Source organism: Camelus bactrianus, chromosome 7 (genome assembly GCF_048773025.1).
Source record: "Camelus bactrianus isolate YW-2024 breed Bactrian camel chromosome 7, ASM4877302v1, whole genome shotgun sequence".
Lineage (NCBI taxonomy): Eukaryota > Metazoa > Chordata > Mammalia > Artiodactyla > Camelidae > Camelus > Camelus bactrianus.
Window position 1 is genome coordinate 80,368,080 of NC_133545.1, and position 14,059 is coordinate 80,382,138.

Here is a 14,059-nt window from a genome sequence, read left to right on the forward strand (position 1 = left end):
CATGTTAAACGTGTCAAAGTACTACAATAGTGCCTTTGTCTTGTATTTGTTTAAAGTTTTGATAAGGTGTGGATTTGAAAAGCTCAGCTTCATTTCACTTGGTGCTTTGCTGCATTTGTTCTGAGAAACTTTGGTTGCCACCATACTTTTGAATATATGTTTGGTTTTGTGTTTTCCAGTGATTTTTGAGAAGTGAGTTGCACAGTCATTATTAAGTAGTTCCCAAGATTTAAAGACTTTTTTTTTTTTTAAACTTACTGCCTAATGGTAGGTTTCGTCTTTTTCACTCTTGGTGTAGACAAAGCATTCCTTACTCCTGAATTTATGGATGGGGGTGTTTTTGAGATATAGAAATTGTCTCCCTGGTAAAAAAAAATTGTTCAGACTTCACCCTACTGCTTCTACCATTGGTGTATCCTTGTTGCCTACTTATATTTTCTTGAGACGGCAGTGATGCGTTGTTACAGTTTTTCCTCCTGATTCTTAACAGTATTTCTTCTCACAGAGATCTGCTTTCATCCAGTCTTATCTTTGAGCATTCGTAGGCCAGACCAAAATCAAGCAATAACGCTATTTTCAGGAAAAGTACAGCTTGTACTATACTGAAAAGCACTTTTTGTTTTTTAGAAGTCATCTTATAAGATCTGTATTTATGATTTTGAAATTAAATAATTTCTGTTTTGTTTCACAGACTCAAGTTAACAGTTTCTGTACATTTCAAACTGAACTTTTTTGAATTACTGACTAAATCTTAATTGTTTTCCACTAGACGGTCTGCCAAATCTCGAAGCAGAAGCCCATATTCATCTAGGCATTCAAGATCTCGTAGCAGGCACAGACTGTCTAGATCCAGAAGTCGTCATTCTAGCATTTCTCCTAGCACACTAACTCTGAAGAGTAGCCTGGCAGCTGAATTGAACAAGAATAAAAAAGCACGAGCTGCAGAGGCAGCAAGAGCTGCAGAGGCAGCGAAAGCTGCAGAAGCAGCTAAGGCTGCCGAGGCTGCTGCCAAAGCTGCCAAAGCTTCAAACACTTCCACTCCTACCAAGGGGAACACAGAAACTGGTGCCAGTGCGTCACAGACCAACCACGTGAAGGATGTGAAGAAACTTAAAACTGAGCATGCACCTTCTCCCTCAAGCGGTGGAACTTTAAAAAATGACAAGGCAAAGACAAAGCCACCTCTTCAGGTAGCAAAGGTGGACAATAATTTGATTGTAGATAAAGCTACCAAGAAAGCAGTTGTAGTTGGAAAGGAGAGTAAATCTGCTGCTACAAAAGAGGAACCAGTATCTCTTAAAGAGAAAACCAAACCACTTACACCAAGCATAGGAGCCAAGGAGAAGGAACAACATGTGGCTTTAGTGACCTCTACGTTACCACCGTTACCTTTGCCTCCCATGCTGCCCGAAGATAAAGATGCTGATAGGTAAGTGCAAAAAATTTTGTCAATGGCTACCTACAGAAAAAGATATGAGTTTGAATTGAGAAATGATTTGACCTCCTCCATCCTACGTTAAAAAAAAATCTCTATTAAAAATGAACTGTAGGTAAATGAATGAATTTTCTTTATTGTGTACATCTTAAAACGAAGCACATTGCTTGGAGGATAACAAAAATATAGTTTATGCTAAGAATTCCAGGTAAAATTTGCCATTGTCATGGGATACAACGTATAATTCAGTTTGAGCTTGGGAATTAGAAATGCCAATACTTTCTTCGGCTGAGTGTGCCTTGATGATATTATCAGAGACAGGACATTTTATGAGAGCGTCTGCCTTGGGTGATAGAGAGCATGTATCTTGATTATTTCTAGGTATTTTCAGTGGCCTTATAAGTTTGTTACTTAAGGTGGCCTTATAAATTTATCACTTTTTAACCTTTTATTGACTCAAGTTTTTGCAATTAGAGATTAATTACATATTACAGAAAACTTATACTGTGTTTATGCTTTTAATGTGTTTACAAACTTTTACTGTGAATATAAGGGGTATGGCTTTTTAAAATTTTTGAAACATTTTTATGAGAATGAATGTAAGAGTAACTTTGTAGTTTAAAAGAGTTACTGCTTTGTAGTAAATGTAAGAATGTTTCTTAGATGTATGTTAGGATAGAAGCCTAATGCTATTATTTGGTATCTGCCTATTGATTTAAGCTTTTTCATTTTTATTTTTATGAAGAAATTATAGTTGTCCCCCCCTGCACACTCTCTATTAAAAAGCAACTATATAGGCAATTTTCCTAGCTGACATCTGTTTAGAATTTGAAAACAAGTGGATAGAAATACCATATGGGCAGGTCTTTCAAGTGCTCGCTTTGGCTAGCATTATGAAAATTTTATAATTTAAAAGAAACAGAAAATAAATTGTAATTTCTGTGTTTCATGCCTTCTGAGGCATCTTTTTTCTACAATCAAAAATGTTGCTGAGGGACCGCATCCAGTTTAATCAGGTATTACCCAATCATACTACTCTAATTGTGGTGTGTGCAGGTTTGACTGTCCTCTAGGAAGACTGAGGGTTCACAGCAGTAGTGATTTGTGATTTTGAAGAGTACTGGAATAGACTGTCCAGCACAGAGAGCCATGAGTCCAGAATTGAGCCACTTAGTGAAAGGATAACCCAAGTGCCGAGAATTTAGTGATTCTGGACCAGTGAGACTGATTGTTCTCTACTTTATTCTTCACATATGCTTTAGGGGTAAATTTTTACTGGTGATGTTTTTAAGAGCTCAAGAGGTACCCAAGTGACTGTTTATGGAGGATATTCTTTGTGCATCTGCTTTTAATAAGATGGTGGCACATTTCCTACTTGATCATTAAGAATTTTTTTGGACTCACTTTCTTTTCTGTCTTTCCTCCTTTTCTCTTTTGTTGTGTTTCTACTCTTTTTGCTTTAAATGTGTTTGTATGTTTCAAGGATGTAGAAATTTTTTAAGACTCCTGAGTACTACTGTTGATACGTGTGGCCAAAGATTGATTCAGTACCAGTTACAGCCACTCTTCTTTTTGATACTCCAAATTTGACTATCTGGATTATCTGATATTTGGCCAGTGGGAACTCCTTTAAGCTAACTCCTTTGCCCTTTTGAAATGATACTGTTTATTTGAGTGCTTTCTTGCTTCCTAGCCAGACTGTATCTTTTAAGCTCACGTTGAACTTTGCTCCTCTCCCAGTCCTAGAATCCATTACTCTCCAAAAATCATAAGATAGATTGTTTATAAGTTTTCATGTAATAAATCATTTTCTTTAAAAAATTAGGATCATACCATGCATAATATTCCTTGACTTTTTAAAAAAAATTTTAGTATGTTGGAGATTTTTCCATGATGGCAGAGATAGGTTCAGTATTCCTGTCCATAGGGGTGGATTCATCACTCTCTTATTAACTAATTTGCTGTTGATTAATGGATACTTAGATTTATAATTGTTTGCTATTAAACTCTCCTTAATACTTTAGTATATTATGCACATAAGAGCAGTTTTTGTAGGATAGTGGCCAGGTCAAAATATCATTTAAAAATTTGATAGAAACTGCCAAATTGTGTCTTAATAAGACTGTGTACCAATTTATGCACCCAAATGTATGAAATTGCTTCAACAACACTTAAGTATTGCCAATTTTGAAATTTTGCCAATCTTTAAAATATGTGATTAACTTTGCATTTTTATGATTATTGAGACGTAGCATCTTTCTGAACATATGTTGGTTGTCTATTTTTTTCAATGAATTGCTTGTTCATATCTTATGCTGGCTTTTCCTTAAGATTATTATCCTTTTTCTAATTGATTTGTAGGTATTCCTTATGTTAGGGATCTTGACTTGTGCCTCTCAGAGTCTGTTACTTGTCTTTGACGCTTATTTGTTTTTGACTATATGGGTGTTTTCCATTTTAATATAATCAGATCTGTGATTTTTTCCTTTAAAACTTAGGGATTTATAAAGTTTTTAAAGGTTAACTCATCTCACAGAAATTTGGTTTTGGTTATTATATGAAGAAGAAAGAAATGATCTGATTATCCCATCACCCTGTGGGCTAGTTGTTACTAATATAATTTATTGAAACTAATCTATCTCACCAATTTGTGGTGCCATTATTTAAAATTGTTACAGATACATATATGTTTCTGGACTCTTTTCTATTAACATGTTTTATTATTCCTTTGCCAGTACCCCCCCCCCCCCTTTTTTAAACTTCTTTAGATGCATGGTATATTGGCTCTCAAATTCAAATTTCTGTTATAGGGGTAGGCAGGTCATATAAAAGTAAAGGGATGGAGTAAATTACTGATCAGTGAATAGCCTGGCCATTAAGCCTCAACTTTGATGCTACTGTAAATGAATTTGGGCCCACTGTTGGCATTTTTTGCCTTTATTCTTAGACAAATTTTATAGTCATTCAGCTTGTCCAGTTGTGTTTTAAAACCTCTTGCTTGATTTTTGTCTGGGACTTGATTAAACATAATCATGATTTTGGAGACTGACAGCTTTACAGTATTACAGTTTCCCAGATGAAAACATGATTTCATTCATTCTGATCTGGTTTTATGTTCGTAAGTCAAATGTTTGAATTTTCTTCTATTGATCTTATATATTTCTTAAGCCATTTTATTGTTTTTTGTTACTGTAGTATATGGAAATCAAAAAAAATTATATCGCATTTCCTGTTTGGTTTTTTAAAGTATTCAGTGAAAATACAATATTTTTAATTATATGGTATTATTATTAGAAATTAATATTTCATTTCTCTTAAGTCTGGGGGTCTTGCTGTATGTGCTAATTCATATAATGATATATTTGAATATAAGCAGTCTTTTAAATTTTAAATTATAAATTATAAGTAAAATTAAGACCTCTAGTAGATACTGACAGGTATATATAGAATAGATAAACAAGTTTATACTGTATAGTACAGGTAAATATATTCAAGATCTTGTAGTAGCTCATGGTGAAAAAGAATATGAAAATGAATATATGTATATTCATGTATGACTGAAAAATTGTGCTGTATACTAGAAATTGACACATTGTAAACTGACTATAACTCAATAAAGAAAAATTCCAGAAGGTGTGGAATCTGTATTAAATCTCTCCTCCCTCCAACTCTATGCTACGTGTTTATTTAAAAAAAAAAAAAAAGACTTCTAGTCCACTCTCATGTTGATTTGAAGTGTCAGATAAATGTGAATTTTTGACTGAAGCCTAATTATAAGTTAGAGCCTACAGTTTTCTAAATAAATTATTTTAAATGGGCTTATTTGCAGACAGAGTTCAAGTCGTACCTTTTCTAGAAAGAAGCTTTTACTGTCTCTCAGTCCTGAGTTAGGTACCCTTTAGTACCATGTCACTCTGGAAATCAGTCTGTATAGTACTTTATCCTGGTCCTTACCTAACTGTCTTCCAAAAGACTGTGGGCTCTTCTCTGAGAGGAAATGTATTTTAATGTATTTGTTAATTTTTTTTGTTGTTAAACTCCAGTGACTTATATAATACCTAGCACATAGATGTATATAGTCAAAATTTGTTGAATGGAGGAACATTGGAAAGGGGGCTATATGACACTATTACTTTAAAAATAAAACTGTAAACCAATTTCCTTTTGAGCTTGTTTCTCCTGTTAAAGCTTATCTTCTAGTGAGTACCATGAGGTTATGAAGAAAAGTCACAAATTTATTGATAAGTAGTTTTTATCAGATGATATTAAAGATTAATCCATTTGTTGTACAATAACATTAATATTCAGCATGAGTGGAAGTTATAATTAAAATGAAATGATTTACATTGATAGCATCATTAGTAATTTCTGACCACAGCAGTGTAATCTCACTAATCTTTTTTATTGTGGGACTCATAACTGTTATGAAAGTATGTGAAGTCCAAATTTTGTTATCAAAAAATTAAAAAATTCAAAATGTCATATTATTTAACAGATTTTGTAATGTCTGGGAGGTTTAAAATAATCAGTTACCAAATTAAGGTAAACTTTAAGAACCTGAGTTCTTCATTCATTAAAAAGTAAAGAACTAAATAAGCTTAAATTTCACCTATAATTCCAATAAGCTAGAGTCTTTAAAAAAATTTAAGAGAATCTAATCATTGTCTAGTTAAGGAAAAATGATCTCTAAAAAGGGATGAAGCTAAATTAGTCTTTTGTGATTATTTAAATGGGCAAGATAAATAATAGCATGTATTTTTGAAATTGAAGTATAATCAGTTACAATGTGTCAATTTCTGATGTACACCATAATGTCCCAGTCATGCATATAATATATATATATTCATTTTCATGTTCTTTTTTCTTAAAGATTATTATAAGATATTGAATATAGTTCCTTATGCTTTACAGAAATTTTTTAAAATCGATTTTTATATATAGTGGTTAATGTTTGTAAATCTCAAACTCGCAAATTTATCCCTTCTCAGCCCCTTTTCCCCCGATCGGCAACCATAAAATTGTTTACTGTGTCTGCAAGTCTGTTTCTGTATTGTAGATGAGTTCATTTGTGCCTTCTTTTTTCTTTTTTAGAATCCGAATATGAGTGATATATGGTATTTTTCTTTTTCTTTCTAGCTTGCTTTACTTAGAATGACGATCTCCAGGTCCATCCATGTTGTTGCAAATGGCATCATTTTATTCTACAGCATGTTGTTTTATTTATTTCTTACAACAGAGCAACTTTTTGTCTCTCTACCGGAATCAAACCAAATGCTGTAGTGTAAAATTAATGAATTCTCCTATAATGCATGACTAGTTGACTTTCAGTTTTAATTTACAATTCTATAGTAATTTTATATCTTTTTAAAAATAAACTTTTTTTTAGAACACTTTCAGATTTACAAAAAAATTGCAGTATTACAGAGGAGAGGGTCCTCATATATCCTGCATTCAGTTTCTTCTTTATTAACATCTAATATTATTAGTATGGTAATTTTTTATTTTTTACAATTAATGAACCAATGGTGATACATTGTTAGTAACTAAAGTCCGTACTTTGTTCAGATTTCCTTAGTTTTTGTCTGATTCTGTATCACTTTCACTCCCAAATTTTATATTTTTCAGTTGAATATAGTATATTATTTTCACTGGAAAGTAAAGAAACTCAACTTTGTCTTTTGCCTTCTCTTGTTACTTAAATGTAAGACGTAACTGCATTTTAATTTCTCATTGAAATAAATTTTTTTTTGGTCTGACTCCTTTGTTTTTAGCTTACGAGGAAATATTTCAGTAAAAGCGGTTAAAAAAGAAGTAGAAAAGAAACTACGATGTCTACTTGCTGATTTACCACTGCCCCCTGAGCTGCCAGGAGGAGATGATCTCTCAAAGAGTCCAGAGGAAAAGAAAACAACAACACAGTTACATAGTAAAAGGAGGCCTAAGTATGTGCTTGCTTTTTACCTGCTCTTAAATTGGCCAGAGATGATTTTGGATCATTATAAAATACAAAATTAAGATTTAAAATAATAAAAAGTGTGTTTATTCTTTCAACTTAGGTATATGAATAAATTCTATTAGAGTTTTGAAAAAAAATTTTCTCCTAATTGCCTGAGTACCTATTCAAAATGACTAATAAAACCAAATATAATTTTCTGTCTCAGTTTGTAATGTTATTAATTTCTTGGGGGTATTGTATGTGTTAAAGAAAATTTCTATAATTAAGATACTTAAATAATACAGAAATATTGAATTTGGACAAGGCAGAAGTCAGCATTCGGTGAGCCCAAACAAAATTAGCAAAGGGCAAGCTGCTGTGTTTTCCTTTGCTTTTAGCTCCATTTGTTCCCATAACTAAATTCATTCTTCATTTTGCAAGAGGTGGAGTGGAAGAAGGTTTGAATTTGAAATCTGTATCCTAAATTAGCTTCAAGTAAGTGCCTAGAGATGTCTCTTTCCCTTGAAACCTGTTCATCAGTTAAGGGGGGAGAATGTTGATTTTTTTTTTTTTTTAAGTTCTACTTAACCAAAGGAAAGTGTAAGTAAGACTTTTAGTTAGATCTTATTTTAGAATTGCTGTACAAGTAGTGCAATAATGTAAGTAGTGCAGTAATGTAAGAATATGAGGTGAGGGGGAGGGTATAGCTCAGTGGTAGAGTACATGCTTGGCATGCATGAGGTCCTGGATTCAATCCCCAGTACCTCCATTAAGAAAATAGTAATGAAAAAGAAAGAAATTAAAAACAAGAAGAATACAAGGTGGTTTTCTAGTGTGGAGTAGAAAACTAGAAAACTTAAAATAGTCTCTCCTTGAGTATTGTAGCTTTAGTCCTTAAATTTCTATTACATACCAGAATGTTAAAATACTACAAAATTACATATCTTTTTGAAGAATGTCAAATATTTATCATATACATAATACACACACTTAAAGTGTGGATTCCTAAGGGTTGCTTATATTAGTATTTTTATACTCTCTTAGACTGAAAATCTTTCTGATGTTTCTATTTTTAAGATAATTTTATCTAGTCTTAAATCTAAATTTGTCATTAGGTTTTATAGTTAGATTTTTGGTAATGTTTATTATTAACCTTTTGATTTTTGAAAGATATATATGTATTGTCAATGAATATAAAACTTTCTAGGGGTAGGTTAGAGAACTTGGACTCTATACTAGTGTTTTTTTTATCCACTCACTGAAAAATTACATTTTATTTCTGAAAATCCCTCATAACAAGCTTTGCTTCTTCTCTTTCTCACTTTTAGTGTTAATCTACAGAAGAAGAGTTAGTATGGAGAAGTACTTTAATGATAATTTATAATACTAACATACAGTGTTACTTGTCTTAGATGATCGCAAATAAGCAAGGGTGAGGGGAAATAAAGGATATAAGATTTGGTGGAGGGTGGATATTGAGTATGAAACAGTTTATTCAGTTTGCTTGATTGTATATAAAAACTTCAGAACTATATTTGATAGAATATGTGGGCCTCGCTATGGTGAAATCAAAGAAAAAGATATTGACTGGGGAAAACGCTGCGTGGATAAATTTGATATCATCGGAATTATTGGAGAAGGTACCTATGGACAAGTTTACAAGGCCAGGGATAAAGACACTGGTAAGAATGCCAAATGCTTTTGATCTTTGGGCCTGTGAAATGTACTTATTTGTGTTTCTCTTCTAATGCATAAATTGAGGAATTTTCAGGAAAAAAGTTAAATTCGAATTTATGCTATTGTTTCATCTTGTTTTTCATTTCATTTTATATATGCACTTATGTAAGATATGAGTACATACAAGAGGGTATATATACTTATTTGTTTTTTTAAAGTGTTTCTTTAGTATTTGTGATGTGTAGTAAGGGGGATTTAGGTTTCTTTTCTTTTGTTGTGAGTAAATTTTTACGTTGTTAGTAGTCAGGAGGGAAGTATCTTGACTTTAGTTAATTTTGTTGTATTAGATTTCTGTGCCACTTTTATTTTGGCCAGAATATTTTTTTTCTTTAGAAATTACCCTTTCAGATCATAATCAGATAATCAGTCACCTGAGAGAAAGATTTAGAAGACCTTGGAGCAGAGTTAAAACTAACTGTCAGAGGCCATGTATTTTACTAAGTGCTTACAGTCAGTGTTTAATCTTAATTTATAATTCCTTGTTGAAATAACCCAAGAGATAAAATAGCATAGCTGTTTGAGGCCACTTAGTATAAGGGAGACTACTGTCTGCTTAGAAACTCCTGAAAGCAGTTATAGCATACAGTAATAGCATAATGATGATTCTGCATTATCAAAAAGATTAAATTATAAAATAAGGAACCATACTGCATTGTAGATTCCTATTAAAAATAATCAAATAAGTTTAAATGATTAAAAGGAAAAACGTCCTTCTTTTGGAAAATTTGTAAGTACGGAATTTCTTTTTTTTCCTCCATTGAAGTGGAATGAACAAACCTTTATTATAGTGGATTTTTTCTTATAATAGGATTTCTGTATGTGTGTTTTAATATTTAGATTATCTGATACAAAACTCACTCATACATAAATTATGAGGCCATTTAATGTAGTGGGAAGAGTATATACTTTTGAAACAGCTAAACCAGATTTTCAATCCCAGTTTCTCAATTGGGTAACTGGGCATCTTTGGACAGCTTAATATAACTGAGCATATTTTCTCACCTGCACAGTGTCCAGAGTTTTCTCATCTGTTCAGAGATATTTTATGCATGTATAAGCATATTAGGTATATTTATACTTCCCTTTTCATTTAAAAAACAGTAGTGTAATATGTCTACTCTTCATTTTCTTGTTTTTTTTCATTTCACATAGCTTAGCAAGCATAAAATAACAATGCATATAGACCTATTCTATCTTTTTAAATAGTTGTATGGTGTTGCATAGTTTGATAAATATTCCATAATTTATTTAACAAGAGACTTCTTGAACCATGAACATTATAATTTGGTATATTGGAAACTAAAATATATTTTGTGGGTTGTAATTTCAAGAGGTAGGAACAGAAGTTATCAATTAAAATAAATTTAAAATGTTACTTGATTTTATTAGCTGGTAATCTGATTTTTATTTAATTTTCTAATAGGAGAAATGGTAGCCTTAAAAAAAGTACGTCTAGATAATGAAAAGGAAGGCTTTCCAATCACAGCAATTCGAGAAATTAAAATTCTCCGGCAGCTTACCCACCAGAGTATTATCAATATGAAGGAAATAGTGACTGATAAAGAAGATGCTTTGGATTTTAAGAAGGATAAAGGTATGTGTATATTTACATAACCTATTTTGTGTCATCGTGATATTGCTAACTTGTAGATTTTGATACAGATAGTGACCATTTGAGTAATTTGTAGGTACATTAAACTATTGCCTTAATATCAAACTCCATATTTAAATGTAGTTGAATTATTTTATATGTTTTGCTTTCATGGTTTCTGAGTCACCTAGATAAACATCAAAGCATACTTACTGGTATTATTCACTAATACTAGTTGTTTTTTTGGACATCAGTGCATGATTTTTAGTCTTCACTTTTTAATAATTGAGAAATAGTTTATATAGTAGTATTAGAATATACTTATCTTACATTTTAAATGTTACAATGTCTTAACATAGAAGGAAACTTTATAGTAGGCGTATGTGTTATTTCTGAAAGTGTGGAGGCAAAAATCTTAACCTGAAATTGCCTTTAATAAATCGTAGTGGTATATGGTTGACTTTTAGCAAAAAAACTGAAAGGAAATTAGTGTGCTTTTTAAAGTAGTTATCATAGGGTATATAAAATACTCTACCTCCAGTAGAGTTTAGATCTTCAATGTAAGATTTTGGAAACAAGATTGACTCCTTTATAATTGGTGGTTTTCAGAGAGCAGAATTTTTTTTTCAAGTAAATCTAATATAAAACAGATTAAAGTAGGTATGTCCTGATTGAACACGGTACTTAGCATCCTCCTGTCCCCAACTACACCCATCCACCATCTTATTCTTCTGGGAAACACAGATAATAATATGGTAACCATTCTGTATGAAGGAACCTCTGTTTGAAAGTATTCTGTATGACCCATAGAGATCATCAGAATCATCTTTTTCATTGACATTACTTCTGTTAGGTGTTTTGTTCTCTCATAATAGAGCCCATATTCCCTAGCCTGACTTTTCAACCCGGTTTCTCTTTCTCATGTTATTTCTCATTGCTTCTTACTGTGTAATAGAAAGGATACTGGTTTGACGTGGGTTAGAATGTCTGGGATTTGTGATTTAGCTTAAGGCCTTTAGCCCTTCTGAGCCTATTATTCCTTCATCTATTAAAGGGAAACATTGTTTCTCTTACCACATAGCAAGAATTAGATTAAGATTTTATGCATGAGGGTGGTGTGCAAATATATTTTTCATTAATCTTGTACTATAGCCAAAGTAATATAAAGTAATATAATTGCTTGCCTCCAGACTGGACCCTCCTCCTTTTTTGATCAGTAGGATCACATCCCTGCCTATTTCTCCAACCCCAATCCCGATCAATTTTTCTGATTTCTTAACTAGCTGCAGTCATACTGGTCTTCAGAGTCATCAGATATGCCAACACACTTGTCTGCTTTAAAGTCTTTCTTTACACTGGTCTTAAACACACACACACGCACAGACACACACACACAACACACGCTTTGAATGGCTGGTTTTTCATTTTCTAGGTCTTAGCCTGAATGTTGCTTTATTCGTTAGTGAGGCCTTACTTGACCAATCTTCCTACTTTCTACTGCACTGCCTTTAAGAAAACATGGTTAAGTGGTATCATGAAGTCATGGGTACATTTTTGTGCAAAAACTTAGAGATGTTAAATGAGCTTTTTCTGAAATAATCGAGAGAATGGAGGAGAGACAAACTAATTCTAAATTTTTTTCCTGAAGGCAGGGTATAGCTCAGTGGTAGAGTGCCTGCTTAGGATGAATGAAGTCCTTGGTTCAATCCCCAGTACCTCCATTAAACAAACAAACAAACCGAATTGCCTTCCCACCCCCCACAAAAAAAGCTTAAAATAAAAAAAAAAAAATTTTTTCCCTAAAGCTTTTTTCATCTTTCAGGCAGTCCCATCTCTTTTTGATATCTTTGAGGGGATCTTTGAATCTTTTTGTCTGTTTTTCAGTCTTTTTATTGTTAGTGTGGAGGTGTTTTGTTTCAGATAAAGCTAGATCTTTAGTTTCTGCAGTGGGCTACAAGTACTTGTATTAATTTACACTGAAATAATGGTATCATTTCAACAAAATAGTATTTTGGTACTTAAAATTAACAAAACCAGTATTAAAATTACTGTGTACAAATTAAGTTAGCTATAATACTTTCAATATTAGTATTTGTTTAATGAGGGAATTTGAGTAATCTTTTAATTTGAAATAGAAGGAAACTGTGTCAACATATTAAGGGCCATATATAAAAAGTCCACAGCTAGCATCATTCTTAGTGGTTAAAGACTGAAAGCTTTAAAGACAACAAGGATACAGTTTTCCCCTACTATCCAAAAGTAGAGTTTTCTGTGAAATCTTTGGTAAGCTCAAGTAGCATAAAGCAAAGAAGCAGTTCCCTTAGGATACATCTTGCTAATGGAATCACAGAATAAATCAAGATAAAGCACAGGTGCTTACAGACACAGTTTAAAGCCATGGTGACTTGACATTGATATGTTCAGTGTAGTTTCCCAGGGAAGGAGCTTGGTAGTGCCACTCTCACAGCTCAGGGTGCATGCTGCCTTTATAACAGCTTACTGCCAAGCCAGTGCTGCATGCTATTTTTGCTTTTTACCTTTTTTTGTGAAAGCAAAAATCTGTTGATTTCTTCGGTTATTGAAAACAGGTATTAATGTAGGTCTTTTGTAAAAGCAAAGTAGCAGAAAGTGAACTCTCAAGAAATGGGGAATAATTGTACCTACTTTTGTCACTTCTGTTCAGTATAGTGCTGGAACACTATAAGAACAAATAAGCAAGACAAAGAAATAAACATCCAAATTGGAAAGGAAGAATTAAAATTGTATCTCTTCATAGACAACATGTTATATGTGGAGAACCCTAAAGTTTCCGCCAAAAAAAAAAAGAGTTAATAAATTCAGCAAAGTAGCAGGGAACAAAATCAACATGGAAAACTCAGTTGTGTCTGTACTATAGTAGTGAAAAATCTGAATAGGAAATGAAGAAAACAGTTTCATTTACAATAGCATCAAAAAGAATAAAATACTTAGAAATAAATCAAGGAGATGAAAGTTGTACATTAAAAATTATAAAATAAGTTAAGGAAGGCATTAGTAAATTAAAAATACTTGTTTTTATGGATTAGAAGACTTAATAGTTTAAGATAGCAATACCCAAAGTGATCTACAAATTCAGTGCAATTCTTATGAAAATCCAACAATGGTTTTTGCAGAAATAGAAAAATTCATCCTAAAATTTATATGAAATTTCAGGGGACCCTTAAATAGCCAAAACAATCTTTTTTTTTTTTAACCGTGGAGTTAGGTTTACTTGCTTGATGTAATCTTTAAAGTATTATGTAAAATATCAAACATATACATAACTTTAAAGAATAGTAGGATGAAATAACACTTCATGTACGTACTGCCCACCTTTAACAAT

The 14,059-nt window shown here is 32.3% G+C and overlaps 1 protein-coding gene and 1 non-coding gene across 4 annotated transcripts in view; both read left to right on the top strand.

Moving 5' to 3' along the window:
* The window catches only part of CDK13 (cyclin dependent kinase 13), a 104,217-nt gene that overhangs the window by 24,430 nt on the left and 65,728 nt on the right, over positions 1-14,059 (top strand). For all 3 annotated transcript variants that reach the window (XM_010947571.3, XM_074367688.1, XM_074367689.1), the window contains exons 2-5: positions 770-1,429; positions 7,207-7,377; positions 8,913-9,052; positions 10,531-10,701. In XM_010947571.3, coding sequence (XP_010945873.3) covers positions 770-1,429; positions 7,207-7,377; positions 8,913-9,052; positions 10,531-10,701 — 1,142 coding nt within the window. The remainder of the gene's footprint in view (positions 1-769; positions 1,430-7,206; positions 7,378-8,912; positions 9,053-10,530; positions 10,702-14,059) is intronic.
* TRNAA-GGC (transfer RNA alanine (anticodon GGC)) lies at positions 8,067-8,139 on the top strand. Its single transcript has one exon. It is a non-coding gene; the product is annotated as a tRNA-Ala (tRNA).